We start from the raw sequence: 23,570 nt of genomic DNA, 5'->3' as shown, positions 1-23,570 counted from the left end.
AATAGCATCAGTAAATATTCTTGCACCCTTTCTATTTAAGTGTACTCCATCCCACCTAACCTTTTTGCACAATATATTTCCCATCTCCCTGACAGTAGAGTCGCCGATGATAACTAGCTTCTGTAGGAAGAGTGCATCCTGTCTTTACGATTGCTGATGTGTTGCCTGATGCACAAGAATGAGTTCTGGAATTGAGTTGGGCAGCAGAGAGCTTGATGGGCACCCTTGTTTTAATTTCTTTGAGGGCATCTACTCTACTCTTCAAACTCTCATAGACACCCATCAGAAAGCTGAGTTGGTGCCTAATTTCTTGACACTCTCTGCACCTAGCACACACAGACATCCTCCTTGGCTAGATCATGTCCTGTTCCAGAAAGGTCCGGAAACATTTCACAAGTTGCACATTTTTTTAGGCTGTGATGCTTTGGAGAATCATACCCTTCGGTTCTCCCCTGAGCCACAGCACTCTCGCTACTTTGTACTCGTTGCTTTGCTGCTGTAGTCTGGGGCATGATTTTTATTTGAATACAATTAATTAATTAACAATGAAAATTAATAAGATTAATAAAGTTAATTAATTGACAATGCTACACTAAGCTAATATATTCCTAAAGGCAGTGATACATATTACGCTATTTAGTTTTATATTATACTTTGTGTGCTAATAGGTTTGGAATATACGTTTCGCTATGTTGTAACACTCACAATGTTAAATTAATTATATCCTTAGCTAAATACAAAAGATATATTCCCAACAAGTGATTTAGAGTTATAAGTTATATTATAGTATATAACTAAATTATCCAACTAATGTCAACCTTATTGATTTGAACTTTAGAGCTACCTGTTTATCACAATTAAAAAATTTGAATTTCCCTACCACTCACTCTATAACTGACATAACAGTGGTGGCAAGATTTGAAAGAAACAAAGGTTCTACATATATTAAGTAGTAACCTACAAAATCTCTGGCTAAATTAAAAATAAAATAAAATAACAAGTGTGACTAGGACTATAAAGCTACTTGTAGAGTACGATTTAATATGACAATTAAGTCAATAAAACAGCAAAAGTTTCCATGACTTGTGCTTGGATAGCCTTTTCCCCATCTTTCAGTTTGTTCTGTTAAATTTTATTAAATTAAAAAAAAAAAATTATTAAATTAAAAGAAAGTTAGTTTAAATATGTAAGTGGTCTGTTTTTAAGAGAGAATTTGTGAAAGAATATTAGTTTGTTGTATATTTGTTATTACTACAAGTTAGCACACCATAAATGTACTCCACAGTTTGTGAAATGTAAAGATTTTGCATTAGCCAGTAACTGAACAAAATGAAAAAATGATAAATATATAAATAAACGAACAACTTTAAATTAGTTGATTGTATTTCATGATGGAATATGTAATTTATACAATGCAGTGTATGACATGCATTATTAGTTATCATTAATTTAGAAGAAAAGTTTAGGAATGTCTATTTGGACAGTGGCAGAATGCAGTTCAGAAGCATTCCAGATAAAGCTGGGTGGTCTATATTAAAAGGGCTTCTTTTTTTAATTTCTAAACTTTGACAGGTGTGCATATTTTAGTTATAAATCAATGTTAAACTTATTCTTTAGAATGATTTTGAAAAGTATTTATGTTTGAAAATAGAATGGCATTTATTCAGAGCAAAATTATTTCTGCTTGTATGCGATGTTCTTACTAATAATGTCATGCTTGCATTCATTTGCACCTGTAGGTTGGAGAATACGTAAACAATATTTCATGATCAAGCCAAAATCAGATCCCAAACAAAGATTAGTGTTGTCTTGGGTAAATTACAGTTTCCATTCTGTTTTATATATATATATATATGTATATACATATGCACACACACTTGTATCTGTACTCATTTACAGTGAAACCTCCCTATAGTGGACACAACTGGGACAGAATAAAGTGTTTGCTATAGGGAGGCGTCTGCATTGTTGAAGCTAGTGTACATGTAGTCAGTTTCAGTAATTCAGGAAAATGAAATTCACTGTAACTGGTTACTTAACACAGACTTTTTTTATTGCTTATCATTATACATTTTTGTTTCAGTTAACTTTTAATAAATGCATAATTAATTTTTAATAAATAAACTTTTTTGTTACTTATAAAATATTAACTTTTAGTAAAAAATAAATATAAATTGCTTTGTTTAGAGTATTTCATTTTGACAATTCCATATTCATCATTTTTATTCATGTAGAATTCTTTTATTGGCATTAGGTAATCTAATGCATCAGCATATTTTTTTAATTTGTTGTCATGCTGTTTCATCCTTTTCAGGTTCTTCACCTTCCTCTTCCTCCATAACTTCTTCATTGTTCACAAATTCACTTACAATGTCTTTTGCTTCAGAATTTATGCCTTCCACTACATTAGTCTATAGAAACATATTCATCATTGCTCAATGAAGAATTTCTTGGTGTGTATAGCAAGCCATTAAGTACAGATGCATCAGCTGCATCTGCAAAGTCCATCACACTGACTAACACTCAAATCAGATCCTGCTTTGTAGAGGGGCTCACTGCATTCCATGCTACACTAATCCAGATTATAGCTTGTAGTACATCTATACTTTTGCAAAGTTTTGAACAACTTTTTTCTTCATCAAGTTTTGAAATCAGTTGTTTTTATTTGTCAATATTTCACCTTAAAGTTTGCATTCCTTGAACTAGTGGTTGAGAAGTGAATGTAATGTAGGGAAAAAAAAATCCCCATTTCAACATTATTCAGCTTATGTGTGGATGAGATGTGGCATTTTTAAGAAATAAAATAACTTTTCTATTCTGGTAAATCATAATTTTTTTAACTTGATCAGTCATTCTGTCATTATCTTCCTAGTTGCCCATGCCTTATTCTTTGAATTCCAATATACATTGAGTGTGCTTAAATCCAACACCTTGGTTTCATAGATTTTCCTATAACAGGAGGTATTTCATGAGTGCCCACCATGCTTGTACACAAAAGTAGAGTTAGATGTTCCTTTGCCACTTTACCTCCAGTGTGTGTGTGTGTCCCCTTTAAGGCACATTGTCATATCCAGGACCATGTGAAAAAAAAGAGCCGTTTCATCAGCATTCAATGTTTTCTAGTGGTATGCAACAAGTATTGATGGTAACCTTTTTTTCCATTCAGCAACGGTTTCCAAATTAGCATCAGTAGACTCCCCACAAATTGCTTTGAAGGAAATATTATGACGTCTACAGAACTTACCTAACCAGCCATTAGATGCTTTAAAATCAATGGTGCCAGTTTTATTAGCAATTTCTAAAGCTTTGATTTGAATATTTCATCTTAAAGGCCCAGAGATAGGAATGTTTTGACTGCTTACCTGGCTAAACTACTCAAAAGTCAATTTATCTACTAAAGCACCTTTTGCCATGAGAAAATTTCCATTCCCATTTTCTCGTCACTGTTTATTGATTTTTAATAATTGCTGCTGCTGAAGTCTTTCTAATTTTGAAATGATTAGCTAACTTATGAACTTCACACTTTTCTTTTCTAGAATATCTATCACTCCTACTTTTTCTTTCGGAGTTAACTGTTTTTGAGACATACTATAGTACAGTATGAGTATGTAAATGTAAATTCTTACTCTGCACAGAATTTCACAATCATCCAGAATCTGTCCACTTGAAATTTACCACAGTATTGTAACAACCACAAAACTGATCCTTAAAGAATAGATACATGGTAGCACCAGCTATGTGAGTCAGTTTTTTTACATTTTTAAAGATTTTGACATACCTTGTGTTTAGTGGTAATAGACTACGGAGTGGTTTCAAAGTGTCTGATTAAGTTTTACTGACAGTTTTATTAATATACCATGCATTTGTAGAGGACTCTAATGCATTATAGTCTGTTTGTAGGGTGTTAATTTTTTTAAAAGATATTTTTTGTACACTACTGTATTGCAACTGTATTCTCACATTCACACTAAAACTCTCCCTTTCTCTCTCAGCCACAGCATCTCTCAGGCTTGTAATTTTATTGCCTTGCTAAGTGATGTGCACACCAGTCTGTGTCAGCAGTAGTGAGCATGTTAACAACGTATTCTGCAATCTACTCCGTAAATAATAAGTGGCTATCAGAAGTCTAATGAGTGTTACTGTAATAAACTTGATGTTCACTTGCCTTTGTGGCTAAATGAAGACCTATGAAAATGCATACGTGTGTCACCAGCAATGAATGTGTTCATCCGAAATATTACCCTTGCAAAAATTGAAGTGTCCGCTGCAGGGACGTTGAAAAATCAAAAAGACAGCTATAAAAGTGTCTACATCTGTTCTAGAGAGCATCTGCTTTATAAAAGTCACTTAACAGGTAATTTCAAATACTTGTGGCTGGGACCCAAGCCTGAGTGTCCACAACAAGGGGTGTCTGCTTTAGAGAGGTGTCCGTTAAAGGAGGTTTCACTGTACTTGCATTTATTGATTGGTCCAATATAGCTTATATTACAAGTATACTCATATGTTGTAGATTGCTGTGGGTATTATGTAGAGATTTTTTTTACAATGCAATGCTGGTCTTAAATTATTTAATTTATATCACTGGATGTTTATCTTTATTTCTGTTATGACTGTAATTAATGAAAGCTTATGCTTATCCCAGTTTAATTTAATTTGATTTGTAATTTGTTGCTGATCTCAATTTGTTTGGTTAAATCTTTAATATTGTATTAGATTTAATAATCATAAAAAAATTTTTTTTTTTTTTTTTTGGCCTAATCTGTGTAATGTCTGACTGCATCACTTATGTCTCTTTTGCTCTCTTATGTACAGTAGAACCCCATTAATCCAGACTTGACAGGACCACACTCCGTCCGGATTAACTGGAAGCTATCTTTTCGCATAACAGTTTTTATTTAAAGTTACTAAATAACAAAATTTTAACCGAATTGGTTTTTATATTAAATTAATAAAACAATACTTTAAAGTAAAAATTATAAAAGGTAAAAGAATATGGTAAGTAAACAAAATACTGTACAAAGCAGTAAAGTTTTAATGTAGAACATTATATTACATAAAATTAAACACAAAATATTACAACACAAAACAAAACTATTTTCAAGAAGTTTACTTGAAATAGTCCTCAGTGTTTTTTGCTTTAATTTTGAAACTCGCTTTTGGGCCACACTATCTCGCAACCGCTTCAAGGTCAGAAGCATCACCAGCTGATGTGTCATCCTGTCTCTCGAAATAAATCAGTAGCTTCTCCAGCATTCCAGTTTCTTCGGTGTGAATCGTGCCAGTTGTTTCCTCACACACTTCATCATCAGAGTTGTCTTCTTCATTAGCTTGCAACGATCATGATGAGCATGCCTGCACGATGTCTTCCTCAGTGAGGATCTGATGTCCTAGATCATTATCACACATTATCCATGGGGCAATGTCTTCATTTGTAGGCGCCTCCGTAGCCAGGTGGGAAGGAGCAGCAGTGCGTAGCACACGCTTCTTGATTAGACCGGGGTTCGAGCCCGTCACCACCAAATACCGAGGATGCCGAAAGGTCAGGGAATGACCACCGCATATCCCGGAGCAATATGGCCTTAGTTGCTAATGCTCCTAAAAAAAAAAAAAACCAAATAAACCAAATCTTCATTTGTTACGTCTAAACAACTCCCTAGACATTGAAATAACTGAACAAAATCATTATCATCCTTGTCATCATCAGGATCTGAAGAAATATCCATTACCTCTTTAGATCTTTCCATTGGAACATCAGGCCAAAATTTTTTCCAGCATTTGATAAGGGTAGTCTTGTCAGTTTCGTCCAAAGCTGCAGCAGAAAAATAAATTACTGTCTTTATGTTGACATTTTTAAGAAGGTCCATAAAGTTTGATTTTTCTTCAAGTGCCTCTTGTTGTTCTAACAGTGAGATTATCAACTTCTTTCTGTATCGTTGCTTCACAGCCTCTATAACTCCTTGATCCATAGACTGTAATAGTGCATTAATGTTTGGTGGCAAAAATTTTACAAAGATGCTGCCAGATCTCAGTTGTTCTTCTGATGGGTGGGTTGGAGTAGTATCAATGAATAAAACTGCTTTTTATTCCAGTCCTTGATCCCTTAAATATTTTTTTACTAAGGGAACAAATGAGATGAAAAATCAATCTTTAAAAAGAACTGAGCTCATCCAAGCTGATTTTTGTGGTATGTACCTAGCTGGGAGGTCATTTAAGTTCACATTTTTAAGAGTGCAGGGCTTAGTAGATTTTTCTATGACTAACAGTGGTAATTTTAAAACGGATGTGTTACTGCACAAAAGCAATGTCACTCTTTCCTTACTCAATTTATGTGCTTTAGCCAAAGAGTCAAGTTTTGAGGCATGTGATTTTTTTTGGGTAACATTTTGAAAAATAAACCAGTCTAGTAAGCATTAAAAATTTGGGATGAAACTAAATTTTGTTCACTAATAAACTTGAGAAACTGTACTTAATTCCTTGCTTGCAGCACAATCACCAGAAAGACTTTCACCTGTAATTCCGAGCTGTCAGATTCCATGATGCTCCTTCTACCTTGAAAACCACCCCAAACTCGCAATAAAAGATGGATCACCTCCTAACTTTTCATTAAGGCTAAGAGCCCTTGATTGAAGGGTTGGGCCTGAAAGAGGAAACCCCTTGCTCTCGTTCTTGGCCTCGTCCAAAGAACAAATGTATAAGGCCTCGTCCAAATTTTTATTTTTTGCCTGCTTAATGGTACCTCTATTTCCTAAGCTGTCTTTGGTTACCATTTTTGCACAAAAGTTTTCAATTGCTTTCCTATTTATTTTTCCAATCGGAAACAGTTTGTTTTGCCACCACTATATCAAGAGCGATCTTTTTTGAAGTTTTCCCCCTTATCAATGCGAAAAAGCACATTCAGTTTTTTTTCCATCGACATGGTAACACTCTTTCTTTTTGTTGCCATCTTCTGTTAACCCAAAACCACAAAAAAATAAAATAAAAACAAGTAAAAACACACACTAAAGAACTGAGGCAAGGTGTACACGTGGACAATGCTAGCTGCAGCTGTCAACTGAATAGGCCAGCACTCTCAAATTACCCTACAATTGTCTCCGACCATACCATGTGGTCCAGTCAGATTTCTGGAGGTCACAACCATAAAACAAAAACAATTAGCAGTCCCCTGTTTATTAGTCTTTTCTGTTAGTGCAATCTATTATAAACGGATAGTAAACATGATCCTATTGAATTTGCGATAATACCGACAACTGGAATTCTGTGGGTTTTTACATTATTATGGTGAAATGTATTTCCCTCCCCTTCCATGAAATCTTCAATCAGATCAAAAACGTAAATTTTCCGAATGTTCTCTTCATTCCTATTTTTTAAGTTTCATAACTTGTTACTCCGTTCTCACTTGCGCGTATTGTGTTAGTTGCAATTAGTTTCAATTTGTGCGTGCAGTGTTCTTTGTTATTGATTGCTTATCTTTTTTACTGTTTTAAATTTTAAACCGCCTCCAAAATGTCTGTGAATGGAAATATATTTTTTCAATAGTTAGAATTTTTCCCCTGACTGAAAATCCAGTCCGGATTAACAAAGGCTGGATCATTGGGGTCCGGATTAACGGGGTTCTACTGTAGTTAATATTAAAGCAGTACTTTTTCTGCATTGAACAGGTACTTCACTTTGTCAATGCAGTCATAATTGGTTTAGATATATGACATACTTTTGATATTACATCTTTTCTGTTAGTTTTCATTGGTTCACTATTATCCTTTGATTATTTTATGTCTGTTATAAAATTTTTTTACATCTTTTCCCTCTCAGACTGAGCATCTGTGCACCCTGAGTTTAATTATTTATATGAATTATTTTCCTTATAACATGATAATCATAATATATAGTTTTGAAGATGATGGAGCCATTCCTTCAAAAGGAAGGAATATGGGTTTTTTTTTTCTCTTAGGTTTCTTCTACAAAAAAAAAAACTGTATCAATCAAAAAAACAACAATCATGAGACTGAATTGTATCAGAGAAGAATTGCCTATTCTCTGTAAAGGCAGGAGAGTTATCTTTATTTCACTAGAACTATGAAACACAATTATTGTTCATTGATAAGTTCCTGAGGAAAAGTAGAAAAGAATGTTATAATTCTTTGTATCTGACATACATTGTTGTCAATACTAGATTTTGAAAAAAAAAAACTAACTCCATAAAGTTTTTTATAATTCAACAAAATATGGCCTGGATGTGGTAGATAAGATGACAAGGATATATCCATCAGAGTAAGTTCCTAGAAGATGGCCATTATAAGTTTTCTATAATGTATTGGATCTAGCTGCTATAAATGTCTTCTTTATCACAAAATTACAAACTCAGAAATTTCTCAAATAAAATTCATTTTGAAAATGATTGAAGAGACTACAGAAACACTTTTATAGAGCTAAACAGATGCTCTATCAACATCGTAGAAAAAAAAAATATATATGCACACACACACACACACACACACACACACACATATTCAGTAATCACTGAATTTTGATCATCCCATCTGTGATGGACTGTGTTGTATTGCTTGCAGCAAGCAGCTTCCTATGCTAGAGCAGCGGTAATTTGCATCTGGTCATGCAAATCAAAGTAATAAAGTAGCAGTTATGGGACGTAGAGCATGGAGTTTCAAAAGGGCATGATTGTGGGAACTTGTGTCTTGTGCTTCCGTATTGGAAACAGCACATCGTGTCAGTTGCTCATAGCTCACTGTAGTTAAGGTGTACAAAGAATGGTGTCAAATGAGTCAAATCATCTTTCACCAACAGAACTGTAGTGGATTATGCAAGGTGGACATTCATGGTGAGCAAAGGATGCAACATGTTGTACAGGCTCAATGGCAGGTCATTGGGCAACAGTTGACACTGCAATACAATATGGGGAATGCAAGAACATTATTCTAAATGACCATGCACTGCATAATCAGACATATGGGGTTCCACAGCAGATGATTCAAGAGATGCCCTCTCCTCACTGCTGGTCGTTGTTGATGGCAAATATTGAGCTGTTTGGCGTGCAACCAGTATGTTAACAACATACTGGTTGCACGCCAAAGGACTGGAAAAGAGTGTGCTGGTTGGATGAGTCCAAATATCTGGTGCAACATGCCAACAGATGCTTTCGTGCATGGTGCAAGCAATGAGGGTTCATGGACCCATCATGCATGGTGCCCACTATCCAAGCAGGTAGCAGTGGCTGCTTAACATAGGGCATGTTTTGTTGGAAAGAAGTAGGACCCCTGGTGCATATGGACCAACGTTTGGCTGGTAAGGTCTACCAGCAACTCTTAAGAGACCATGCACCCTACTACATTTTGCATTTTTTCTTGGACAGAAACAGGATCTTCCAAGATGATAATGTGCTTTGTCATCGGGCCTCATACTGTGCACTAGTGGTTCAAGGAACATGAAGATATCATTCATCTTGAGTGGCCTCCAAAATTTGCTAATCTCAATCCATTTAAACACCTGTGGGATGTTTAGGAATGGGAAGGGAGGCATATGGACTTGCAAACATCAACTATTCTGAGGCAGCATGGCTGCAGATCCCTATGGATGTCTTCAGTAATCTATTGGAGTCAATGGCTAGGCAAGTAGTGGCTGTTATCCATGCAAACAGTAGCCCAACACATAGTATTAGTTAGGTGGTCATAATTTATTGATCACTGGATGTATATGAACAGTATATTATATAGAACGAAAAAGAAAATGAAAAAAAAAAGGAGTTTTGTGGACAAGGACCACTGACAGACCGAAAATTTCCCATTGACCATATTGAATATAAGTGATATAAGTAATATAGTGAAGAAATATAGAAGAAAAAAAAAAGTAAAAACATGCGAGGGGGCATTCAATAAATTATCTACCTAAAGGGGTTCCCATAGTTATATTTCAGTGATTCATGATTTATCGTGTTCCTACATATCTCAACTGGAATCACACTAATTTTGAACCCACTATGTTTTTAGGTAGTGCTGCTGTAACAGAAAGAAGGAAGGCACCTGTATCAAATTATGGATTTGCTGAAATTGGAGCATCATTCAGTCATCGAATTTCTCACCAAAGAAGGAAATGGGCCAAAGGCCATTCATGAAAGAATGGTAGCTGTGTATGAAAAGAGTGCACCTTCAGAGTACTAGATGAAATTCTGGTTAAAATGATCAAGTGGAGTAGAGAGTCCATCGAAGATGATCCACGTCCAGGAAGGTCTGTGACAGTGACAACTCCAGAAATCTGCCAAGCTGTGGAAACCCTTGTCCTGAATGACAGACCCCTCAATGTGGGCACCTGTACGTGGTGAGGGGACCTCCCAGTGATGCTGCTGATTTTGCAGACTAGCATCACTGGGATCTAATGCCCATACCTTGGTTCCAGGGTTACATTGTTGGAATCCGGCGTGTGCAGGCGTGCGCCGTGGAATTTGGAAAGGGGGATCCTGGTGGTTGAGGCGCCCAGCCTTAATACACCACTTTGGCCCCTGCTTCGACAAGACGGGTGGTCCCGGCCCGACTGGGATCAATCGGCGGGTGGTTCTTACTGCTAGGGTCAACTGCGTTCCAGTGTCTCCCTCCCTTTGGTCCTGGGACGGGATCAAGGCTTATTCGAAACGTGGGTATGGTGCCTCTAAGCTAACTTGGCGTCCCATTCGTGTACGCAGTACCTGCTAGTTCACGAGTGGGTGTCCCCTCGTAGGGCTCCGTGGTGGGTGAGGTACTTAGGGCATCGGAAATTTTTATTTTATTCCTATGAATATTATAAATTCAAATTCTTCTGGGGCCCCAACAAGGCCCCTACCTAATCGAGATGAAACCACAGAAAACACCTCTGCAAAAAGAGCCAGAACTGAGGATACACCACCATCTGGACACCGCTTTTCCTCATTCTCCATTCCAATGGAGAGCAGCCACTTGGGAAAATGTCACCCTTTTTCATCCAGAAAGGATTAGAAGGGTTGACAGGATCTCCAAAATCTGTCAAAAGACTATGTTCTGGAGACATTTTAGTTGAGGCTGCAAGCCAAAAACATGCACAGCAATTACTGAAAGACACATCGTTAGGGGGATTACCCATCCTTGTTACTCCACATAAAACCTTGAATTTCTCACGCGGTGTCATATCAGAGTGGGATCTTCATGTTTCTGAAGAAGAGATCTGCTCTGAACTTAAAGACCAAGGAGTGACGGCTGTCAAAAGAATATCGATGCGGAAGGATGGGAATCTCGTCCCTACCCGAGTTCTCATCGTAACGTTTAACACCCTATGGCCTCCAAGTTCCATAAAAGCAGGCTATTTAAACTGCCTAGTGAGGATTTATATCCCAAACCCACTGAGGTGTTTTAAATGCCAAAAGTATGGCTGCTCTCAAACAGCTTGTCGTGGCAACCCTGCCTGTGCTTGCTGTGGTGCTAAAGACCACGAGAGCAAGGAATGTTTAGCTTCTAAGCCAAGCTGTACTAACTGCCAAGGAGAACACCCCGCATACTCTCGAGCATGCCAGCTGTGGAAAGATGAGAAGGAAATTCAAAAACTGAAAACAGAGCTAAACATCTCCTATCAGGAGGCCAGAAGGCTCATCCAACCTATAAATAGCACCAAGCCCTCATACACCCAGAAAGCTTCTGGGAAAAGTACCATTGGTACTCAGACTGATATGGGTATTCCACCAAGGGAGTCATTTATCCCCATTGTGCGCTATTTATTAAGTTCCCAAAAGCCCACCCAAAAATCAGTCAGGTGCCACTGCTATATCCGTACCTCTTAGTGCTCCACCACTTCCAAAACAGAGTACTAAAGAAACTCCGAAGAAAGGGGAACAGGCATCTACAATCCAAGAGACAATGGATGTCGAAGATAAGGAGGTACAGGACAAGTCTGTCCTGGAACTCTTTGCGGAAGAAGAAGAAGAAGAAATGGATACAGGCCAACGTCCAGTCTTTCCAAAGAGATAAACCCACGACTGAGAAAATGAAGCCCTCAGCCCATCGGAAGCCACCAGATGGACCCAGTAAATCAAAATAATGGGTACATTTAAATTTCTCCAATGGAATTGCCGTGGATTTCGTAAAAATAGAGATGACATCAAGGCTCTCCTGAGTAAGCATGAACCAACTTGCTTTTGCTTACAGGAGACGTATTTAAAGGCAAATGAGGACCCTTACTTACGTAATTGCTCAGTTATTCGCAAAGACAGAGCTGGGGATGGACCTGCCCATGGAGGAGTCGCTATCCTTGTGGGTAACCACAACCCCTTTCAAGCTGTGCTTCTTACCACTAATCTAGAGGCTGTAGCAGTTCGTCTTACAGTAGGTTTCCTTTTAGCTGTTTGCTCCATTTATTTTCCACCTGTGAACGACACCGCCCAGGAAGACCTTGATGATCTCATTAAGCAACTGCCACCCCCTTTTCTATTATTAGGGGATTTCAATGGGCATAATCCACTGTGGGGTAGTTCTGACATCAACAGAAGAGGTCACATTATCGAGCGATTGCTTGAAAACAATGATCTGGTCCTTCTAAATGTGGGATCTAACACCTTTTTCCACACGGCTACCCATACATTTACTGCCATTGATCTTTCCATCTGCTCCCCTTCCCTCCTGCCTTTGAGTACATGGGAGGTTGAAGAAAACCTTTACGGTAGTGATCACTTCCCCGTGTTATCCACCATTTCAAATGGGAGACAATGTCACCAGTCGAGGATACCACGTTGGAAGATCGATCACGCCGACTGGAATGCCTTTCATCATCTGGCAATGTTTAATACCACTATAGTCGGCCAGGAGCCAATTAATGAGGCAGTGAAACACATCACAGTAAGTATAGTCCAGGCAGCAGCAGTTGCAATTTCAAGGACATCTTCCCGCTTTCCATGTTTTCCAAAACCATGGTGGAATGGAGAATGCACAGCAGCTAGGAAGGCTCAAAACAAAGCATGGGGAATATTTCGTCGTTACCCCACCACAGATAATTTAATAGCTTTCAAACGTGCACGTGCCAAAGCACGGTACATTAGACGTCAGAGCTAAAAGGAATATTGGATCAAATTTTCATCTTCCCTTACACGGGCCACCAATCCCAAAGCCATCTGGGACAAAGTTCGGAAAATGAAGGGCAAATACAACTCACACCCTTCATCGATCCTGGAACATAATGGACGTACAATTGCAGATCTAACTGCAATTGCAAATACTCTCAGGGAGACATTTGCTAAAGTGTCTTCAGAAAAATCGTACCCCCCCCAGAGTTCCTTGCACTCAAACAAAGATCAGAAAAACATCACCTGAAGCTGTCTTCTAACAATCACGAGGAATACAATCAGCCCTTTACACAGTGGGAGGGGTGCCTCCGTAGCCAGGTGGGAAGGAGCAGCAGTGCGTAGCACACACGCTTCTTGATTATACTGGGGTTCGAGCCCATCACCACCAAATGCGGAGGATGCGGAAAGGTCAGGGAATGACCACCGCATATCCTGGAGCAATATGGCCTTAGTTGCTAATGCTCCTAAAAACCAAATAACAAACAACAAACAAACACAGTGGGAGCTGAAAGCAGCACTCTCACTATCCAAGGCGAGTTCTGTTGGGGCAGATGACATCCATTATGAGATGATTAAACACCTTTCATCGGAATCCATGGATTGTTTGCTCCATCTCTATAATAGAATCTACATTGAAGAGACATTTCCAGACTCATGGCATATGGCAACCATCCTTCCCTTTCCGAAACCAGGAAAGGATCCAAAGATACCAAAAAATTATCGTCCTATCACTCTGACGAGCTGCTTGTGCAAGATCCTGGAAAGAATGGTCAATGCTCGTCTTTTGTGGTATTTAGAAGCTAACGACCTCCTTTCCAGGATACAGTGTGGCTTCTGAAGGAACAGGTCATCACTTGACCATTTAATCTGCTTGTAAACATCTATACGTGATGCTTTCCTAAAATGTGAGCACCAGGTGTCAGTTTTCTTTGATATGGAAAAAACGTACGACACAGCTTGGAGATATGGAATTTTAAAAGACATATATAACTTTGGTCTTAGAGGACACATTGCCCTCTTTATCAAAAACTTCCTTACAGACTGGTCTTTCCAAGTTCGTGTAGGATCCACCCTCTCCCGGCCATTCTGCCAAGAAGGGGGAATTCCACGAGGATCAGTTTTAAGCGTTACGCTTTTTGCAATCAAAGTTAACTCTATAACTGAAGAACTTCCTCCAACCGTAAACAGTGCCCTCTTTGTAGATGACTTTAGCATCTTTTTGCAGTCATGCAATATGAGGGTCATTGAAAGACAATTGCAGCATGCCATAGACCACGTCAACTCTTGGGCAGTGACTAATGGTTTTAGGTTCTCGCCACAGAAGACTGTCTGCGTACACTTTTGTCGCAAACGGAACCTTCACGCTGAACCAGAACTTAAACTCGGACAAGACATCATTCCAGTAGCACCCGAGACAAAATTCTTGGGGCTCATTTTTGACAAGAAGTTGACATTTTTACCTTATATTCTTCAACTGCGGACAAAGTGCACAAGAGGGTTGAATCTCCTACGCTCTATTTCCTCCAATAAATGGGGAGCAGACCGCTCCACTTTGCTCAGCCTCTATCATGCACTTGTCCGATCTAAACTAGACTATAGGTTCCAAGTGTACGCTTCGGCTAGAAACAGCGTACTTAGATGGCTGGACCCAGTTCACCACCAAGCCATCCGTATTGCTACTGGAGCATTTAGAACATCGCCTGTCCAGAGTTTATATGTTGAAGCAACTGAACCACCACTGTCATTTCGACGAAAGCAATTGTCTTTAAAATATACCATTAAATTAAAATCCCTGCCAGACAACCCTACATGGACGTCCGTTTTCAAGCCACGATGGGAAAACCTATATAACACTAGTCAGACTGCCAATTGGCCTTTTGGTATCCGTGTCCAAGAGCTGCTCAGAGAGCTCGACATCATGGTAGACAACGTTGCCCAGTCACCAAGGCAACCACTTCCACCCTGGCATGCTCGCTTACCATCATACGACTTCTCCCTTAAAAATTGGGGTAAGTCCATTACTCCATCTTCTGTCTACCACCAACTCTATGCTGCCCACCGGGCCGAATATTTCGACTTCTTGCCTGTCTTCACTGATGGGTCGAAGTCGGAGTTGTCTGTTGGATCTGCTGCTATCTTTCCAGGTCGTTCTATATCTGGAAAGATCCCCCAAGAATGCAGTATATATACAGCTGAGTTGTATGCTATAGAGTTAGCCTTGGATCACATTAAAACCCATAGGTATCAAAGGTGTATGGTGTACACTGACTCTCTAAGTACACTGTAGGCTTTATTGGGTATGAGGTATAATCCTCATCCATTTGTGACCCGGATTCAGCAGATGCTAGACTCTCTGTCTGAGTGTTCTTTCGATATTTGTTTCTGCTTCATTCCAAGCCGCATTGGGATCGTGGGAAATGAACTGGCAGATGCTGTGGCCAGGTCACCAGAACCCCACAACACTTATTGCCTGTTAGTCCCATATACAGACTACAGGCAGTTAATACACGATAAATTACTGTCCCAATGGCAACAATCCTGGCATGAGCAAGTCACAAACAAGCTCTATCAGATAAAGCCTGTAATCTGACATTGGCAGTCTAGTCTGCGCAGGAATCGCAGAGAGGAAGTTGTTTTAGCTTGCCCCCGCATAGGACGCAGTCATCCTACACATGCATTTCTGCTGAGGACAGATGACTGTCCTATGTGTGAGAACTGTGACACCTATTTAAGTGTACGCCACAGTTTAACCGAGTGTCCATGTTTTAGACACGAACGTGATTTTTATTTTACCGCTTTTAGTCATCTGGCTGAGCCTTATACACTCAGTCAGATTTTATCGACAATGACAATGTGTCTGCTGTTTTTAGCCTTTTAAAATCAGTAAAGCTTTTTATTCGTATTTAAAATTGAATTGTCATCCCTTTGTTCATATATTTTGTACTTTTACACCTTTTATATCTCGACATGGTGGCCTAACTACTTAGGTCACTGAATGTTTTAACTTTTTATATATGACCGGTATTTGGCGCATTATAGCCTCAGTTGCTGATGCGCCAATAAAACCCAAATCAAATCAAACCTGAATGACAGATGTTTAAAGGTGTCCCAAATCTCTAGGGAATGTGACATATCTGAAGGAACAGTTATAATCATCCTCCATGAACATTTGGGGGATGACTAAGGTTAGTGTAAGGTGTGTTCCCAGACTTCTGAATTGTGTGCAAAAGCAATTCAGTGTACGGTGTTGAGGAGAATTTAGAGCTTTATGGAAGGGATCTTGAAACTTTCATCTCCAGAATTGTTATGGGTGGTGAAACATGTATTCATCACAGATCCTGAGACCAAGAAAGAATCAATGCAATGGAAGCACAAAGGTTTTCCTCTATCCAAAATATTTTGGACATAACATTCAGCTTTAGACCGGGGTTCGAGCCCGTCACCACCAAATACGGAGGATGCGGAAAGGTCAGGAAATAACCACTGCATCTCCCGGAGCAATATGGCCTTAGTTGCTAATGCTCCTAAAAACCAAATAAATAACAATAACATTCAGCTGGCAAGATTATGGCCACCGTTTTTTGGGATGCTGAGGGAATTTGTAAATTCACTATTTGGAACACAAGCAGACAGTCACTTGGGAGTCATATGCATCCATGTTGTACAACCTAAGGGATCTCAAAAAGGAAAAATGCTGTGGAAAACTTTCCAGAGATATGCTTCTTCAGAACAACATACCAGTGTCACATGCTGTTGCCGCTGCTTTGAGAGACTGATTTTGCAGAACTTACCCATCCACCTTACAGTTTGGATCTATCCTCCAGTGATTATTATTTCCTTTTTCGATACCTCAAGAAAAACATATGTGGACATCGCTTTGCTGATGATAATGAACTGAAGTCTGCTGTTTCTGCGTTCTTTGATGAACAGGACAAAGAATTTTATTTGTCTGGTATTTCCTCATTGCCAACAAAATGGAACAAGTATATTAAAGTTCACGAGAGTTACATTGAAAAATAAAAAAAGATTGTTGGCTCTATCTCATTTCCTTCATAGGTTCAATAAGTTATCCCTAGATAACTTGTTGAATGCCCCCTGTAAGTAATAGAGCAAAGAAATATAGTAAAGAGTAAAGAAATTAAAGAACTTATGGTATAAAAAGAAAATATAAAATATACATAAATATTTAAATAAAAATAGATAGGTTTATTGTTGTATAACACATAACAGTGGTGTTGACACCAGGGGTGTGTATTATATGACAATATACTTATCAATTTTTATTTGTATGTTTAGATATTATGTGTGTGTGTTTTACCTTAATTTCTTTTGTTTCTTTCCTCTTTTCTTTATTTTTCTTCGTTCTATTACTGATATCCAATTGACATTGATGGACAATACAATGTTGAGTCAGTTTGGTGTGAAATAAGCATTGGGAAAGGGAAAATGAGGGAAGGTGTATGTGTTATAGGCCTGATAAATCTAATGAGCAATTGTGCAGAGAAATAGTGGGCCAGTAAATCAGAATATCTTATAATGGGAGATTTTAACTTTCCAGATATTGACTGGAACTTGTGGGTTGGTCACTCACACTCTTGATCTGATAATCAGCAGTGATTATTCATGCGTTAAGAATTTGCAGATAAAGGAACCACTAGGTGACAATGATCACAATGTACTGATGTGAGATTTACTTAAAGATGTAACTACCATCAAGAGTAAAGGAAAGGTCTTTTGCTTTTGTAAAGGTGACTACAGGGGTCCAAGACAGTTTTTAAATTCTATACAGTGGGATCAACTGATGATGTTACCAACATTGAATTCTAAATGGGAAGTCTTCAGGGGCTTAATCTTGGAGGCTACTAGGCTTTTCATTCCAACTAAGAAATACCGTTCAAGGTTTAGGCCTAAATGGATGTCAGATGAATTATTGAGGCTTGTGGCAGAGAAGAAAAATGTATGGGATGCATATAAATTATCAGGTGACACAGAAGCTACCCATAAAATAGCTACCTGTAATCAATTCACAAAATAGGTTAGGCAGGTGACGGCAGATTATGAGAAATCTTTGGCAGAGGATGCAAAGAAAAACAGCAAAGACTTCTTTACTTAAAACACTAGATGGAAAGGGATGAATCAGATTGTACCACTTAACATAAATGGGTTGACTATTGATGATCATACTCAGGTAGCTGATAAACTAAATGAGTATTTTGCATCTACATATCGCCAGAAGCTAAGTGATTTTGTAATAACTGAGAGCAAAGTGGAGGAGAAATTGTTGGAGTTAAACAGAAGGAAGGCACCTGGAGTGGACGGGATCTATCCAGTTATATTAAAGCAGGCAGCAAAGGAAGTAAGCAAACCCTTAGCCACAATTATGAGAAATTCCTTGGACTCAGGGGAGGACCCCATGGACTGGAGGTGTGCAAATGTATCACCAATTCACAAAGGTTCAAAAGGTGACACAAGTCCCTATAGACCTGTTGGTTTAAAGAAGCATTGCAGGATCATTTAGACAAGACTGCAGTAATAATTAAGATGCAGCATGGGTTTGTTAAAGGGAGGTCTTGTCTGACCAATTTGACTGGATACTATGGTCACAAAGAAACTAGATGCAAAAAAATAATTTTTACATCATAGACTTGGATTTCAAGAAAGCTTTTGATACAGTTGCACATGGAAGGCTGCTGTACAAATTGGAGCGGTATGGCATTTAGGGTAAAGGGATGGTTGAGTGGGAGATGACAGAGGGTGGTAGTCAATGGACACTACTCTTTGTGGACGAATGTAATTAGGGGAGTTTCCCAGGGTTCAGTGCTGGGCCCATTGTCGTTTTGTGTATTCATCAATGATATTGATGAAGGTATATCAGGCTTAAGGTCCAAGTTTGCAAATGATGATAAAGGTTGGAAGGGTTGTTAACGACAGTAAAGACAGTATGCTACTCCAACTGGATCTAGATAAGTTGGGCAAATGGGCTGAGAAGTGGTAACTGAAGTTTTGCATTGACAAATGCAAAATATTGCATATGGGTAGCAATAACTGACTAGAAATGTACCAACTGTGTGGTATTATACTCAGAGAAGTGGAAAGTGAAAAAGACGTGGGGATAATTGTGCAGTCAGATATGAAGTTTGCTGAGCAGTGCAGATGGGCTGCCAGGGCAGCTCATGGAGTCTTGTCAATGAATTTTTGGAATTTCTAGCAGGGACAGGTGAGGTGATTATCCCATTTTACAAGGCAATGGTCAGGCCACATCTTGAGTACTGTGTACAGGTCTGGAGGCCTCATTTTAGGAAGGATGTAGAATTGCTAGAATGAATACAAAGGGGGTAACAAGATTGGTGAGGGGAACAAAGGGGTGCTCTTACCAAGAAAGGCTTCAGTTCTGCAAATTGCAGCACCTGCAGAGTAGGCACATGCGAGATGATCTGTTTGTGGTGTATAAGGCCTTGAATGGTTTGAGCAAGCTGAATGCTGATGGGATTCTTCCTCTTGCTCTTGCTCAGATTAAGAACCTGAGGGGAGCATAGATTCAAATTGAGGAAAGATGGTTGTAGGATAGATGTGTGGAAATTTGCCTTTAGCCAGCGGGTAGTTGATTGGTGGAACAGACTTCCATCTTTTGTTGTGGAAGTTGATAGCCTAAATAAATTTAAGGCTGAGCTGGACATACAATTTGGAACAAATGGAGGGGTGAAATGGGAGTGTTTTTTTTTTTTTTTTTTTGGCTCCTACTGCATCACCTTGCTTTCTTGCATTATATTCCTCTACTAATGCTACCACTTTTATTTATACAGCAGGCCCTCGTTATAATGCGGTTCACTTTATGCTAATTTGCTATAATGCTGTTCTTATATTATAACCCATATCTGACTATAACGCTGTCACAAATCACTATAATGCACTTTTACAGATTGCATTTTTGGTATTTAATGAAACCGTTTCATTTGATGGAGTCGATAGCTATCCTGTTTTGCTATATGAATTTAATCCTGTTTTGCTATATGAATAGCAAAACAGGATTAAAATGTTTCCCACACAGACTTGAGAAATTTTACCACGCTCAGTGAAATTTTCTCGCACGCTAATTTAATTGCAGTACTAATGTAGTGCTGCAGTGACTTGTTACGTATTTCCGAGATCAACATTTTTTAAAATGGTCAAGTATATTGCTTGTAATATTTTCGTTTATGCATTTATCCGAAGTCTAGTTGTCACTCAGTACAGTATTAGAAATCATGCCTAACGGACAGTTTACTTAACAGAAAATTGAATCATAATTAATGCATGTAACCAACACGGGGTGCCTCCGTAGCCAGGTGGGCAGGAGCATCAGTGCGTATCACACGCTTCTTGATTAGACCAGGGTTCGAGCCCATGACCACCAAATACGGAGGATGCAGAAAGGTCAGGAAATGACCACCACATATCCTTGGAGCAATATGGCCTTAGTTGCTAATGCTCCTAAAAACCAAATAACAAACAAACAAACAGCAACCAACGCTGTTACATTTTCGAGGAGTTAATAATGGCAGATAAGAATGAAAAAAAAATATCTGGATGCAGTACGAAGACTACAAATGTAAGAAAAAGAATGAATTTGAAAATTAAATTAGTCGTTTTGAAACAAATCGATTCCGGTCAACAACAAGCAGATGTATGACATAATTTAGGCCTGACAAGTTTAAATGTAAGAACAATTATAAAAAATAAAGAATTAATTTTAGCAGCGGGAAAGATAGCTGTTCCACTCCAAGCAACTAGGGCTAGACCAGCTTTTAGGATCGAAATGGAGAGACTGTAATTTTATTGAAGATAATATCCAATGCAGAATTCAGTTAAGTTAAATATTATAAAAAAAAAAAAAAAGAGAGAGAGAGATAAGCCTATATGATGATCTGAAGAAAACTCACCTAAAAAAAATATATATATATATATATATATACAGAGCCATTTAAAACTAGTAAGGGCTGGTTGAATAGATTTAAAATCCAGGGAGAAGCCGCAAGTGCAGATCATTGAGCCAAAACTATCAAAAAAGAACTTGTTAAAATTATTGAAGAGGGATATTATGTGTTATACTTCTCAACAAGTTTTTAACATAGATGAAGCAGGACTTTTTTTTGGAAACGAATGCCTAAAAGAAGTTTCATATTGAAAGAAATAAAAAACATGCTAGGTTTCAAAGAGGTGAAGGTCAGTTGACTTTATTGTTGGGTGGTAATGCTGGGGGGATTTTAAATTAAAATCCCTTTTAGTTTACCAGGAAGAGGATCAAAATACAACCCCAAATCGACACATTTTTCATGATTAAATTCATCAGTTAAATTAAATCAATTAAATTCATGATTTTAATTGGAATGAATTTTAAGTTTAATTTTGATACATAAGTAGTTACTACATAATTATATACGTATATAATGCAGATTGTTTTATATGTACAAATATTAATATTTGAATATTAAATATTTTGACCAACATCTATGTATCTTTTCACTACCATTTATTATTGATTAGGAAATATCCTATGGCACCGACTGCAACTCACAAATACATATGTTACCTTATGGGAATGTGGCACTCACTTACCGTGGATTCACTTAGTGCTCTGTTTTTCTTGAACGAATTATCAGCATTAAGCGGGGGTCACCTGTATATATATACAGACACAATTGAGGAAAATGCATCACAAGGAGGATGCTGAAATGGATGAATAATGAGCTAGTCAGTTTAATAGAGAAAAAAAGGGTGGCATGGGAAAGTTATAAAATAATGAAAAGTACTGAAACCTACAACAATTGAAAGTTGATCTGTAATACTACTACAGAAAAGGTTAGTTGGCAAAGACATTATTAGCATTAGTAGTAGTGGCAAACAATACAAGAAAGCAAGCTTATAAAGCACCAGTTAAAAAAAGAAAACAAAAAAACCTCCCATATCATATTCATACCAACATGTATAGTATCACCTTTTGTGCACTTAAAAGATGATAGCTGCTCTACAACATCTACTTTTGCACCTGGCAGACATACCCTGATCCTATTCCACCTATCCTTTTTGCATGAGAAATCACTAGCTAAGATATCAAAGAATGGGGATAAGGATTTTTTTTTTTCCACATATGTGGATAGCCGACCGGGCTAGCCGAGTGGGTAAAGTACCTACCCGGCAACCCAAAGGTCGCGGGTTCGATTCCCGCCTCGGGCTTGGATCAAAGTACTGCAAAAACCTTGGGAGGTGCAATATGGCCACAGAAGCCGATGCGCCAACAACTACCAAAAAAAAAAAAAAAAAATGTGGATAGAAAGAAAAAAAGTGAGAATCATCTGGTTTATGTGTAATGGGTGCAGGAAAGCCTTAGATAACTTAGCTGATGTTGCAGATGAATTTTACAGATTCTTTGTATTGATATTTATAGAAGAAAGTCCCTTCACAGTGTGGAGGAACTGTGTGAGTGAAGCTGGGAAGCATGAAATTTATGATCCTGGAATTTCAGATTATTTGCTAGAAAATCTTTCAAGCTTAAAGTCAAGTAATGCATCTTAGAATTGATAGCATATACCCATTAATTTTGAGGAAGGCAGCAAGAGAGTACATAGAACCATTAAAGTTAATTATGAGAGCATCACTGGACTCAATAAAATCCCCTTGGATTGGAGAAATGCCAGTGTATTGCCAGTGCATAAAATGGGTTCTCTAAGAGTGAAATAGGTAAACACTGACCAATCAGTCTGACTTCAGTGGTAAGGAAAATCAAGGAAGCAGTGATCAAGAGTGCAGTACAGGATTGTTTAAATAGATAGGGAATTCTGAAGGAAACACTGCATTGCTTTATAAAGGAAACATGTTTAACTAATCTGGTTAGCTAGGCCTGATGTAGCTGAGTGGTCATTGGAAAGAGTACAGTAGCACATGCATTTTTTGAGTGGACCATGGTTAAAACCCATGACTGCTAAATACAATTAATCATTGTATTCGTGATTTATTGTAAACTCCTCTGACCTGGTGGTCGAGCTGGAGTATAAACAAGAACATTTTATTTTGATAGAGTCACTCATGAGCTGAATGTAGGAAATAATTTTGACATTGTTTACTTCCATTTCAGCAAATCATTTGACTCAGTCCTGCTTGCAAGCTTACTATACTATATAAGCTGGAACACATTGGGTTCAAAGAAAAAATTCTTAAATGGATTGTGGGTAGCTGAAGGTTAGGAGGCAGAGGGTTTTGATTAATGGTTACTCTTCTAATTGGGCAAATGTAAGAAGTGAGGTTCCCAAGATTGGTATTGGAGAACCCCACTTCCTATTGCCACTGTTATTTTCAATTTTCTTAAATGACTTAAATGAAGGGATGCAGTGCATGATGTCAAAATTTGCAGATGATATCAGGATTGGTAAAGTAGTTAACAATCAGTGCCAGGCAGCATTTCTTCATGAAGACTTAGCTAGCCTTCAGGGGTGGTCAGAAAAGTGGCAGCTATATTTTAATATCT

The 23,570-nt window shown here is 38.2% G+C and overlaps 1 protein-coding gene across 1 annotated transcript in view; it reads left to right on the top strand.

Moving 5' to 3' along the window:
- Positions 1-23,570, top strand: part of LOC150086896 (PX domain-containing protein kinase-like protein) — a 257,528-nt gene that overhangs the window by 48,901 nt on the left and 185,057 nt on the right. The window contains exon 5 of the mRNA XM_090372315.1: positions 1,740-1,813. Within this exon, the coding sequence (XP_090228441.1) occupies positions 1,740-1,813 (74 nt within the window). The remainder of the gene's footprint in view (positions 1-1,739; positions 1,814-23,570) is intronic.

The sequence above is a fragment of the Mastigoproctus giganteus genome, chromosome 4, assembly GCF_048544385.1.
Source record: "Mastigoproctus giganteus isolate SK-2022 chromosome 4, ASM4854438v1, whole genome shotgun sequence".
NCBI classification, from domain to species: Eukaryota; Metazoa; Arthropoda; class Arachnida; order Uropygi; family Thelyphonidae; genus Mastigoproctus; species Mastigoproctus giganteus.
The sequence above is the reverse complement of the archived record's forward strand: the minus strand, read 5'-3'. Positions and strand labels throughout refer to the sequence as shown.